The 14,438-nt window shown below is 33.0% G+C and overlaps 1 protein-coding gene across 1 annotated transcript; it reads left to right on the top strand.

Moving 5' to 3' along the window:
• Positions 1–2,795: 2,795 nt before the first annotated feature.
• LOC143252299 (uncharacterized) lies at positions 2,796–6,756 on the top strand. The gene is made up of 2 exons (XM_076504212.1): positions 2,796–2,955; positions 6,466–6,756. Exons 1-2 carry the CDS (start codon positions 2,824–2,826, stop codon positions 6,574–6,576), a joined length of 243 nt encoding a protein of 80 aa, XP_076360327.1. The 5' UTR covers positions 2,796–2,823; the 3' UTR covers positions 6,577–6,756.
• Positions 6,757–14,438: the final 7,682 nt, after the last annotated feature.

The following is a 14,438-nucleotide window of genomic DNA, read 5'->3' as shown; positions in this document are numbered from 1 at the left end:
CTCTGTTCTGTTGCTAGTAGTAGTTAAATAGGATTTTAGGTTGTATTTACAGATATATTGGATACAAGTCTAAAGAAGGTATAATTTTATTCTATAGGCCATTGGTTAGGCCACTTTTGGAGTACGGTAATCAGTCTTGGACTCCTTACCTTACATTAAAATGTTGGAAAGGGTTTAGACGAAAATTGCTAGAATGGTGTTTGGGATGAAGAGATTGCCATACGAGAAAAGGTTGAAATTTCTTAAGTTGTTTTATCCTGAAAAAAAAGTTAGGAGATCTGATTAAGATGTTTAAGATTATAAAGGGAATTGATAGTGTTGATGCATCATTTTTTCTTTTATAATTAACAGTGAGAATAGTAGGGTTAGGGGACACAAGTATACATTCTGGCAGGATATGAGTCATCTTGAACTAAGACGATTTTATTTTTCTAACAGTGTGGTTCGTTTTTAGAATAGATTGCGTTCAGATATTGTAGAAGCAGTAAATGTTAGTTTAAGAGAAATATTGATAAATATATTACTGATAAAAGCTGGCCAAAATATTTTTTCTAAAATTTATTTATTAAGTTTTAGTTTAGTTTAGAGTATTGGAACCCGAGATGGACCAATAGATTCCATGTTGTCCCCAAACCTTATGATTTGTTATTCCGTTTCCTTTTTTCTTCCGCTTCAAGTGGGTATAATAAATAAACACATACCAGGTAATGTTGTATATTCAACCTTGGTTCGAAATGAGTAAGGGGAAAAAGATGACGAAAAAATAGACAAGAAATCATCAGAGGAACAACAATAAAAGAATTAATTTAAGTTAGCAAAAATGAATTAATGAAATTAGGAATCACAGACATACTCATTGAAGAAAGTTCATAAAAATAAATTCTAACTTATATTATACAACGGTAGATTAAATATTTAATGTGGTTTGTTTTAATAATAAAAATTGTTGAAAAAACTGTAAGGAATGTATCTAGTTTCCGGAGAAAATTGTTTGATAATGGAAAAGCATCGAGCTAATAAAGATAATTTTTAGGTTATCTTTCTGTGATGGCAATGTTCTGCAACAGAAGTTTAATTAAAGTAGACAACAGAAACCTGCTGCTGGAGAAAGTTCAAATGATTTGAGGTAATTCTGTGATGGCGATTTTAATAATGCAGTTAGAATTTGCCTTAAATTTTGAGTTATTGTAATAGTTCTATATTTTATCAGCACCATGTGTAATACCACGCAATCAACTCACTACAACAGATTTATACTGTGAAATCAATTTAGTTGGACGATTTAATGGGTAAAAGGCACACATTGTTGATAACTTCAAATATTAAATTATTATATTGACGTCAAATTCCAAATATATTATTCACATATACTATTTGTTATCGATATAATTGCAGTGACTTGTATCACTTTTGCTTCATTCCCATGCTCACCTGCTTCACCCGGGAACCACGAACCACCACGTGTTCAGTTTGAAGAACATTCGAGAAATCCTTCAACTGAGCAAAAAAGAGGCATAGTCAAACGTCTATCACTCTCTCAGTTGGTCACTTCACCTTTCTCTGTGCATAGACAAAACAAAGTCTGATTTTTCCCCCTCTCATCACGCCCAGTAATATAATCACATTCTACAAAAAAATAAAGGTTTTTAATCTTTTAAAGCTTATTTATGTAAAAAAGTCTTATATATTTAAAAAATAATAATTTGAAATGCTGACTGTCTCCAGTTTGAGTAAACTCCAAAAGTGCAACAATAACTCAGTTTCTTCTACATTTGTAGAAAATATATTACAATTTCGTGTAGAAAATATATCACGCAACAGACAAAGGTAGCTTACCACCATTATTTTGCGTTTAAAATTGGAAACCGAAAAAAACACATTAAGCTCCACATATGTGTTATACAATGTTTGCATATCTGGTGGGCCCGGCATGGCCAAGCTTGTTAAGGCGTGTGACTCGTAATCCGAGGGTCGCGGGTTCGAATCCCGGTCACACCAAACATGCTCGCCCTTTCAGCCGTGGGGGCGTTATAATTTGACGGTAAATCCCACTATTCGTTGGTAAAAGAGTAGCCCAAGAGTTAGTGGTGGGTGGTGATGACTAGCTGCCTTCCCTCTAGTCTTACACTGCTAAATTAGGGACGGCTAGCACAGATAGCTTTGTAGCTTTGTGCGAAATTCAAAAACAAACAAACAAGCATATCTGGCTTAAGCAGTGGCTGAATACTAAGAGAGCAAGTGTACCATTTGTAGTTCCCATGATAGGGTGTGAACTCAAATATAATATAAAAACTGTTGTTTTTTGCATGAATAATGTTTCTGGATATTCAGGCAAAATCAAACCAAACATTAAAGTATCCAGATATTGCATCTGCACTGAAACGGATACTTTGTGCTAATAACCTTCCAATTGCACATCCGTCAGCGAATTAGGAAACAGAAGACTTACCATCTTCGTTCTTTTCATACAGTAATTCTATTCTAGTAGCACCTGGACACAAACTGCTTTATCTGATCACACAAAAGAGCTTATCTCTATCACAGTTGCATATTTCAAAATATTTCGAACAAATCTATCATAACTCGAACACTAGAGATGATCAGTAATTTTCGACATAATTTTCAGAATCAATATTGTCAAATAAATAAAAAAACAGTTGTGATTTTTCTAGTAGCAGAGAAAATTTGTGTTGTTGTTATCTGGCGTTATTTGAAAGTCAAGTGATCTTTTCTGGTGGGCGTGTGATATTATGTTTTTTAAACTGATGAACAAGTAATATGTAGAAATATTAATTAAGCATATAGAGGGCGTCTATAACGAGCATGGCGCGGTCCATGGGACATGATAGAACGAGACGTCCACAACACAATATCGAGGATGATGAAGAAGAAGATGATCATGTAGAAAAAATGCTGAAAAAGACGGGATGTTTAGAACTCCACTATGCTGTGCAGGTACAATTGTTTTTATTGTATAAAAAACAATATAACGTTCAGGTTGATATGTCTCTGAAAATCGCTATCGGCATTGAAAGTGGAATACAAAATAAAGTGCATTGTTGATTGAACAGGATCTCACAGTAAGCCAGACTTAACTAAGCATTTTATTAACGGTTAAGTGGCTTCTTCACAGCCAGTGAGTATGTATGGGTTGACTTGAAACTTTACTTGCCAGCTGGTACTATTAGTATTGTGATAACAATAAGCTTTGGTACTTGTACACTACTGACTTTATCTTACTTGTTGGCCTCTACTGAATACTACTTCAGTCTCAATTATTCTAACCCACCAAAAATAATTAAATTACATAATTTTTATTACACATGAAACTAAGTGAAATTGTTTGCCCTAGAACAGACATAGTTCCTTTTTCAAAAACTTATATTTATTGAATTTTATGAAACTAAAACTTAAAAAGCAAGTAGTAACAGTAATTTGTTTCAATACTTACTAGTTAACACAGTATATACTTCAGTATAGGACTCAGGGTGATAAATTTAATCTGTAATTGAGCTCAGATATTCTATTTTGAGACCAACGTAGCTTCATTATTAATAATAATGTTGTTAGTGAGGAAAATAATGTTTCAACAATAAAGAAAAAATAATCAGAGGATATCTGGAACCATTCACAAACTTCTGGACAGTGGACCTTGTCTTCAGTAGTTATACCAAGGTCACTTAATATAATTTGCTGTGCTCCTATATACAAAATATATTATATGCAGTCTATAGAAACTAATGTTTTTATGGACACAAAGTATTAAATTAAATGACCCTGTCAATTGTACAGTAAATATGTATAGTAATGGTTCTTAATGAATAAAAATTTTTACATGCAACACACACAACTATGTTGTGTATGATATGATGTGTGTCTAACATAATTACTACCACTTATCTGTTACTACATGGACCAAGCAACCAGAAACAATAAATAAAATGAAATATCTTGCAAAACCTGAATTGTAAATGCAATAAGCCTTGAGAAGGTTTAGTAGTGATAAGAAGTTTTAGAAATGAAAGTTACAACACTTGTAAGAATGAAAAAGAAACTAACAAAAACTTATTGACCTTAACTGATGACATAGTTATACTATGTATAGAACTATTATATAACTACCATAATAAAATCTTACATTAATTGAATGTAAAATCATTTGTGGTCAATACACTGAAGTGGTTCACTGGTGCTATAATTTTCAAAACAAAGTGTAGTCATGAAAGTTTTTAAAAGTTTCATCAAGAGCAGTTACTTTTTTTAAACCCATAATAACTAGCAAGAATATTGTTGCATTTTCTATAAAAGCGAACAGATTTTGTGTTTAAATATGATTGGAGAAACCACATTTGTGAGAAAGTAAAGGGAGTTTATGAATTTTATACAACAACTTTGTTAATGTTGAGCAAAATCTATTGTATCAATTAAACTGTAAATAATATACATTGTGACATAATTTATTTAGAATATTTGTATCTGTGAGTGGATATTGTTAATTGTGGGGGGAAAGGGTGGCTGCAAGTAAAGATTGGTTTACAAAGGGTACAGGTCATCACATTTTTGAGAAAGTATTTTATGAAATTTAAATTCACTACCATGATGGGAGACTAAAAGGATTATAGAAGATAAAGATAGTTAGGAAATTAAAAGGGCACATATAATAAAAACAAAAGTTAACTAAAAATTAACACTTATGATTCTTTTAAATAAGTTAAGGATAAACAAAATATTAAGATGTGAATAGTGCCTTTGAGAGATTCATAAAGGAATGCTTATTTCTGATGATTAAGCAGTGGCTGGGTTATTAAATTCTACTTTTTCTTTAATTTTTAGTGCAATGGATTTACTAGTATATATTTTAATATTAATGTCTGTTTTAGTCAAATATATATTTAAAAATGCATGTAACTTATACTATCAATTGTGTATTGCAAAACTCTCATCTGTTCCTTAAATTTGTAGAAGATTCTCGAGCATAAGAAGCAACTGTTTGTATGTTATGTACCAGTATTATTGCCAACTGAAATTTCAAGAACCTCTTCCAATGATTATAAAAGGTAGCCATTGCAACCTGCAGAGAAACAGTTTTATATTGTTGATTTTTTTATCATTAGCTTGCTATAAACCTTGTGAAAAAAGCTTATTAATCTGAAAAATATCTATATTTGGCCAGGAACATTTATAGAATTTGAACATTACAAAATGTTTAATTCTGGATTAACTTTTGATGTTAACATTACTATCAAGACATTGTGTGATTTAATTGAGAAAAAAACTTGCATGTAAAGGGATAGCTAGCTGCCTATTAAGTGAACTGTACTGATATAAATTTGAAATTAATTCTCTCATTGTGAACTGTTGATAAAATATTCAGTTCTAGATTGGATAGAAGACTCAGTATTGTTTGCAAGTTTGTAAAACTTTTGTATGTAAATTTGTAACAACTATTTATAATAACCATTATTATAAATTGTATTATTGTTTGTATATCAAAATATATTTGTGTTAAGAAAGAAAACTGTGTGTATCAATCTTGTTGGAACACATCATAAGTTCAAACATCTCTACATTTAATTAACTCCTAAATCCAAGTTACAATTTAAATCTGTTTTAGGCTATTTCAAGTTGTAATACATATACATAATAAATCGTAGGCTTGTCCAAGATATAATGTGTAACGTTTTTAATGAAGATTTAACTAATATTCTTCATCCTAAACAGCTGCTAGATGGAAACAAGATGATCACTAATTCTTAGCTTGTGAAGACAGAAATGAGAAATTAATTGATCAAGGCTCTTGATCAGATAATATTTCCTGAACAATTTAAAAAAATGGTTAAGGATAAGATATGTTAGCCCCTTACTTTTTGAGCCCTTGAAGAGTGGGTGCAAGGAGACTGGAAGAGGGCTAATGTTACTACTCTTGGAGGAAGGTAATAAAAATTGCCCTGGTAATTATAGGTAATTATATAGTCTTATGTCAGTGATTGGAAATGTTTTTGAAAGTCATATAAAATACAAAACTATTTCACAAAATTTAGAATTTTGTTGAATATTCAACATTGTTTAATTAGGAGAAAATCTTGGTTTATTAATCTTTTGATATTTTTTGAAAAGGTTGCTGTTTGTGTAGATGAGTGAAAGGGTGTGAATTTGTTATATCTGGATTTTTAAAAGTCATTTGACAAGGTGTCACTTAAAAAGGGTTGTTAAAACATTATTTCTGTAGAAGTGGGAATATGTTTGCTCACTGAATAGAAAAGTGGCTGGATGGAAAGAATTAGAGGGTTTTTATAAATGAAAATTTGTAAAATTGACTAATGGCACTAAAAAAATTGAAAAAAATATTTTTATTTCATAGTTTTTCCTGTGGAAAAGATACCAAAATGTAAACTATTGAAAATAACAATCCTGGAATTGGAATTTGCATAATTGGTCTAACATCTTTTTAAAACTTTTCAACAGGAGTGTATGGCTGACCACAAAGACTGGAGAAAATGCCAGGAACAAGTAGCTAAATTCAGAGCATGCATTGAGGCCAAACGAAATGCTATAAAACATGAAAGTAAAGACTAGATAGCTGAAGCAAATGAGAGAAAATCAACAACATTAAAATAAAGTGTGTGGTATTCCATATTTAATTCCTGCAGTAAAGAAACTGTAATGGATCTTCATTCAGTTATTTCTGGAATTGTATGAAACCGTGTAATATAGATTTTATGATTTTATAAAAATAAAAATTATGTTCTGTAAAAAGATGTAATTACTAAATATTGATAGCTGACATCTTTCAGTTTCCAATGAAATAGTATTTCATTATTTATTATTCATATAGTAAATATTTTGTTTTTGATTTGTTAACAGATGTACAGTAAATGTTTTTATAGAACACAACAAGTATGAATATAATGCAGAAAACTAACAAGACAGTGTACATAAAATGTTATACAATAATAGCTACATTTACATTTTTCAACCAATGCATTAAAATAATGTAATTTTCTATCATAGTGAATCAAATATTAAAAGATATCACCTTTGAAAAATATATTTTTTTCTATACTGACAACTTATTATCCCAATGATATAGTGATTTAAACCCTGATAATGAGGAATCCACTTTTTGTTAGAAAATAAAAGCTTTGACCCAGCTTAACTGGGTAATGAAAAACTTTGTTATAAATGTATGATGTTTTGACAATATTTTGTCATTATCAGGTACATGTAGTTTACAGAGATATACAAGCATGTATAGGCAGTGTAGAACAAACCTCATATGATTGGATATTACTTCACAGTCTAATATAAGTGTCTTGGTACCATGGAGTATTGATTTAGGGTGGAAATATTATCTTGAATTATGAAAACTTCTTTTATTTTACATTTATTGATGTTAGGTTCTTTGTTTGAAACTTCTGTGTTTGGTATGGCTATACAGTGTTTTTTTGAGTTGGTAAACATGGAAGTTTTTTTTTTATGCTCATAAAAGTCCAGTGGTCAAAGTTTTGAATTTCTTAGTGTTATTGGTTGCTTTACAAGATGGAAGTAGTCTTTTCTTCTTTTGTATAAATCTTCTAGACAGGGAACTGTCTTGTGTTTGAAGGTGAAATTGAGACCTTTGTTCAGAAGTTGTTATTCAGTATTATTTAATGATAAATCTGATCTGTTGACACCTATTTTGGGTTGTCCTTAGTTGTATTGTATTTAGTGTTGTAGTTTTCTGAGTTATTTCAAATATTTTGCTCTGTACAGTTATCTTCTCTTGATTTAATGTGGAGCTGGTTTGATTGGTGATCTGTTGTATATTGTTGTACTGTTATCAGTGATGCTGTGATTTGTGTTTTGGATCTGATAATGTCGAATGTGACACACATTTAAAAACCAAAATTCACAAGAAAATCACTCACACAGGCATCTACATCCTCTAGGGTTCAGTCCATGAATCCAAACAAAAAGGTAATATACTAAAACATCTGATACACATAGACTCAAGACCATGCTCATCTGAGTACATAGATGAAGAAATCAACTCCAGAAAGCATTCCTTTATTCACATCAACAAATTTCCAGTAAACATTGTCAAAATGTTTCTGAAAAACCACCAGAACAAAAACCTGAAAACTCAAACTCACAAGCAAAATTGACACTAATGCACGAAATAACAGCACATTACACTGCAGTTTACCATTTATCCCTGACATCAGCTCAAAAATAACCAGTACTCTGAGAAAACTTGCCCTCAAACATAAAATTCCTGTTGACATCAAGTTCATCCAAAAACTGACACTCAACTAAAATCATTATTAAATAAAAATTACATAGAATCACAAAATTCCAAAATTATTTATAAAATAATGTGTAATGATTATTCAGAAATTTACATTGGGGAAACATTTAGAGAATTGGAAACCAGATCCACTGAAGATAATAAAACCAACCCTCTCGTGTTTGCCACCATTATAAATGAACAAACAATACAGTATATCCACCCAAAACACTTATGTTAAACAAAGAACTAATATTAATATCTTCAAGATAACAGAAGCTATCTCAATTGGAGGAAACAGCTCCAACCTAAAATAGCATCCCAGGATATCAAGATACCTGTTTCAGGTTGTGAAGCAATATCCAGTGATGTGAACCCTTTATTCGATATTGCGTATGTATCTACTTGTGTATCTCTGTTAAGTACTTGTACCTAAGGATGACATATATTTGTGATATATTTTTACACTATCCAGTCAAGCCAGTTATTTTCATACATTCTGTAGCTCAATAAAGAGAAGTATGAAGAAACAACATCTTGAATTTTTGGTAACATGACCATAGTTACTTAACTGGGAAAGCTTTTTTGAAAATAGGCCTGACATGGCCAAGTGGGTTAGGGCATTTGACTCGTAATCTGAATCCCTGTCGCACCAAACATGCTTGCACTTTCAGCTGTGAGGGCATTATAATGTGATGGTCAATCCCACTATTTGTCAGTAAAAGAGTAACCCAAGAGTTGGTGGTGGATGGTAATGATCAGCTGCCTTCCCTCTAGTCTTACACTGCTAAATTAGGAATGGCTAGTGCAGATAGTCCTTGAGTAGCTTTGCTCGAAATTCAAAACAAACAAACCCTCTATTTGTTGGTAAAAGAGTAGCCCAAGAGTTGGCGGTGGATGGTGATGACTAGCTGCCTTCCTTCTAGTCTTACACTTCTAAATTAAGGATGGCTGGTGCAGATAACTCTTGTAGCTTTGTGCAAAATTCAAAAACAAACAATCTTTGAAAATAATTCATTGTGTGAAGAAGACAAAAGTGGAGAACAATTACAACTCTATTTTTTGCATATTTTATCAAGTCGTTTTAATGTTTTGATTCTTTTGTCTCACATACAGACACAATCAAAATGAAGGGAATACATCTTTTTAGAATTTATCACAGACATTTAATTTACATAAAAATTAAAAACAATTTTAAGCTCAAGTTATTTAGAGACATGACATCAAAAAAATAATTTCTATATGTGTATTCATAACAATTGTTAATTTAAGTTATTGGAAAGTAATATGCTTTTACTATTATTAGTAAATAACCAGTAATTTACTGGTACAACAATACAATAATGTGTATTCTTGTGCAGAATACATATTAATGAGTTTGAGTCCCAAAATTGTTGGGTATTACAATTTCAAATAGCCTGAAACTGAGTTAAATTGTAATTTAGATTTAAAGTTAAATAAATGACGATATTTATCCAGTTTATGATATTTGCCAACAAAATTGATACACAGTTTTCTTTGTTGATAAAAATATATTTTAATATACAAACAATAATATACACTGAATCTAATTAAAACCAATGACCTGGTGGTTAGTGTGCTTGACTTGGGTCACGGATCGAAACCTGTTTTTGAACATTCTCATCATTTTAGTCGTGGTGGCATCATGCTATTAATCATTAGCGAAGAGTAATTTAAGAGTTGTTAGCTGATGGTGTTGAATAGTTTCCTTATCTCTAGCCTAGTCTATTACTTAATTAGGGATTGTTATTACAATTAACCATTGAGTAAATTTCACTAAATGTAATAATACAAACTAATGAAACAATATTCCAGATAACTCATTGGTAAGCTCGAGGGCTTATCTAATGCATTACAGATATTTCATTTTGTAGCTTTGCACTTAAAAGAAAAAATAACTAAAACCCACGCCTTTTGCAAGCTGTTCAAAGTAAGACAAAGACAATGTTTGGTATCTAGTTAAAATTGCATATAAACAAAGTTGTACCTTGATAAACAAAACACTTCAAATAAAGCGTCTCCATGCAAAGCAATGTTCCCGAATAATTTTATTATATATGCTTCATATTGTTAAGTGGGCCCGGCATGGCCAAGCGTGTTAAGGCGTGTGACTCGTAATCTGAGGGTCGCGGATTCGCATCCCCGTCGCGCCAAACATGCTCGCCCTTTCAGCCGTGGGAGCGTTATAATGTTACAATCAATCCCACTATTTGTTGGTATAAGAGTAGCCCAATAGTTGGCGGTGGGGGGTGATGACTTCCCTCTAGCCTTACACAACTAAATTAGGGACGGTTAGCACAGATAGCTCTCGAGTAGTTTTGTGCGAAATTCAAAAACAAACAAACATATAATGTTAAGCTTCTAATTTGACTCTTCTTGTGAAATGCTAAAGTCTTCAAAACATTTTTTCTGTGTTTTTTAAACTAATGTCTACATATTTTCAATGTATTTTTACATATAACTAGGTTAAACTCCGCTGCTCTAGATTTTTTTTTTTTGTGATGTACTATTTGGGTTTTGTTGCCAGCGTAGAAGGGCCTGGCATGGCCTAGCGCGTTAAGGCGTGCGCTTCGTAATCTGAGGGTCGCGGGTTCGCGTCCAAGTCGCGCCAAACATGCTCGCCCTCCCAGCCGTGGGGGCGTTATAAAGTGACGGATAATCCCACTATTCGTTGGTTAAAGAGTAGCCCAAGAGTTGGCGGTGGGTGGTGATGACTAGCTGCCTTCCTTCTAGTCTTACACTGCTAAATTAGGGACGGCTAGCACAGATAGCCCTCGAGTAGCTTTGTGCGAAATTCCAAAAACAACAACAGCCAGCGTAGAAAATATTATTGGTGCTTTGTTGATTATGAAACGTGTGGGAAAACTTTTTGTTTTCCCTTCTGTTGGTAAATGTAAGATTATGGCAATGAGATGGTTCTCATTGATAAAAGGACTGGCACATCTTGGTGGTATTGATTACCGTATTCATCTGTATACAAGACAATACTTTTAACTATTAAAAATGTCTGATTTTATCCCTCGTCTCAAACACAAGTTAAGATAAGAGTTGCAATAAGAATTGTCCTGTTAATATCATATTTAACCCAAATTATAAGGCCGGGCATGGCCTAGCGCGTAAGGCGTGCGACTCGTAATCCGAGGGTCGCGGGTTCGCGCCCGCGTCGCGCTAAACATGCTCGCCCTCCCAGCCGTGGGGGTGTATAATGTGACGGTCAATCCCACTATTCGTTGGTTAAAGAGTAGCCCAAGAGTTGGCGGTGGGTGGTGATGACTAGCTGCCTTCCCTCTAGTCTTACACTGCTAAATTAGGGGCGGCTAGCACAGATAGCCCTCGAGTAGCTTTGTGCGAAATTTCCAAACAAACAAACCCAAATTATATTGTTCCTTTTTTTTTTGAGTAAATACATTGGTATCTTGCCACCTACTGCATTACAATAACATATTTGTATTTGTATAATGTGTCTCGATTCTTCAAAACTAGAAGTTATCTATCTCACATATTAGTTACAATTAAACAAGAAATATTTGATTTGAAATGTACTTATCTTTTCCGTCATACTAAAATATTGGTAACATTATATTGAAAACGTTAGTTTCGGTTACGTGCATTATTTTATAAACACGTTTTTAGAAAATGAGTTAAACAGTGAAGAAAATTTTGTGAAGTAGTTTGTTTGTTTTTGAATTTCGCACAAAGCTACACAAGGGCTATCTGCGATAGCCGTCCCTAATTTAGTAGTGTAAGACTAGAGGGATGGCAGCTAGTCATCACCACCCATCGCCAACTCTTGGGCTACTCTTTTACCAACGAATAGTGGGATTGACCGTAACATAATAACGCCCCCACGACTGAAAGGGCGACAATATTTGGTGTGATCGGGATTCGAACTCGCAACCCTCAGAATACGAGTCGGACCCCTTAACCCACCTAGCCATGCCGTGTATGAAGTTGTTCAAGACGTGTTTCGTGACTTAAGTCATGCCACATTGAGCTTTCTATAGGATATGAAGAACATAAAAACACACTTGTGCTTGTTTTGATTATCCCATAGTGCAGGTTAGCATAGTTTAAAAATAACTTTTAAGAATTTCTTTACAGAATTACAAAAGTAACATCTTAGACTTGCTTGAAAAGAAAGATCGCCCTATACACTGAACCTGAAAAAAAATCAAGGATCTTCTAATACGTGGGATGGTATTATGCAGCGGCAAATACAGCACTTTCTTTTCACTTATCACTGCAAAATTTAGAAAAGAATATCGCAGATAAACTCCGAGTTAATTTTGTACAAAGTCTCAAAGCAAGTACACAAACTCAAAGCCAACCCACTGATAAAATCGAAGTGGTTTAATGTCATCAGTGATCGATTATTGCTAAGTACCATAACAGATATAAACTTTGCTTTTCCATCCCAAGATCTTACTGAAATGATGCCACTGAGGTAACCCTAAATTATGAGATACGATAATTTACCATTTGATTGACTTAAAAATGCTGTTTATTATATATACAGGGTCATTATAAAGTTCTTGTGCAGTTTTAAATTTTCATAACTTCAGTTCTATACATGATAAAATCAACTTGCAAAAATGGCTAATGAAAGAATTTATTACATTTTTACATAGATTTATTTTTGAGAGTTTAATTTTTAACATGTCCACCATCATTACGTATACAAACTGTGATGCGATTCCGAAGTTCTACAGATACGTTTTGCAGTTGAATTTCAGTAATGTTTTGTTGAATAAACACTAGTCTTTTTACATGTTCCTATAAAAAGAAATCCAATGGGCTCAAATTTAGTGACCGTGGTGGCCAGGAGAGTTGTCCACCTCTTCCAATCCATCTGTTAGGGAAATTTTCATTCAGAAACTGCCTAACTCTGAGAGTAAAGGGACAAGGTGCACCCACCTTGCTGAAACACTGTATCTGCTATCAGGCCTAATCATGTAAGTTCAGGAATAAAGTAATTTTGCAGCATTTCTAAATAACTCTCACCATTAACAACCCGTCTTTCAAAAAAAGAATGGCCCAATTAAGCGGTTCTTTCCTAATGCTCATCAGACATTGAACTTAGGAGGATCTCTTTCATGTTCCTCAAATTCATGTGACTTTTCAATGCCTCATATGTGGCAGTTATGCCTGTTGACTTCACCACTAATGTGAAATGTTTCGTCGGAAAACATTAAATGGTCCAAAAATGAGGCATTACTGACAAATGTTTCATTAAACTGATGACAGAAAGTCAATCGTGTGTGATAATACTCTTCTAGCAACATCTGGTAGACTTGAATATTGTAGGCTTTCATGTGAAGTTTCGTTCTGAGAATTTTACGCGCTGTTAAGTCTGGAATACCCAGCTCCAAAGATGTCCGTTTTACTGATTTCTATGGACTTTGAATAAAGGATTGTTCTACAGCTGCTACATTTTCCTCACTTACACTTGGCCTTCCAGATCGTGGCTTATTATTGACAGAACCTGTTTCTTTGAACTTCTTCATCCACTTAGTTATGGAACTCCTGTGTGGTGCATCTCTATTTTAATTGGTCCTAAATCTTCTTTGGACCGCGATGACAGGTTTTAGCTCGGCTAACCATAGGACACAGTTCACTTTCTCCTTTATTGATGCCATGGTTCAATCCTATTTCTACAAATAAAATAATGAACAAATTATTAAAATAAAAATAATAGCCAAATTATTGCTAAATCATGATAAAATAAATGCATCACGCTTCTCAATGCTCTTTACAGGTTGATTTTATCATGTATATAACTTAAGTTATGAAGATTCAAAACTGCACAAGGACTTTATAATGATCCTGTATATACATATATTCTTTCTGTCCTCTGATGATATATTAGGATATCATTTTCAAGCTCTAGCGGTCAGTGAAATCACAATCTATAAACCTAAGCTACACAGTGAATAAAGAATTGTTTAAGTTGTCCAAGTGTTAATTTTTTCTTTACTATCTGTCTTCATAAATAATTTCGAAGAAATCCTGGATATTAACACAACGAAAGTGTCGCGACGAATAGGAAATTTATTTGTCATATTATTCTAATATAATAATTAAAAAGTGGAGAATTTTTGGTTGTTATCGCTTCAAGATTTAGAAACCAATATCGTAGATAAACTCCGAGTAC

This window comes from Tachypleus tridentatus, chromosome 6 (assembly GCF_004210375.1).
Source record: "Tachypleus tridentatus isolate NWPU-2018 chromosome 6, ASM421037v1, whole genome shotgun sequence".
In the NCBI taxonomy this organism is placed as follows: Eukaryota; Metazoa; Arthropoda; class Merostomata; order Xiphosura; family Limulidae; genus Tachypleus; species Tachypleus tridentatus.
This window is presented reverse-complemented; position numbering and strand designations above follow the sequence as displayed.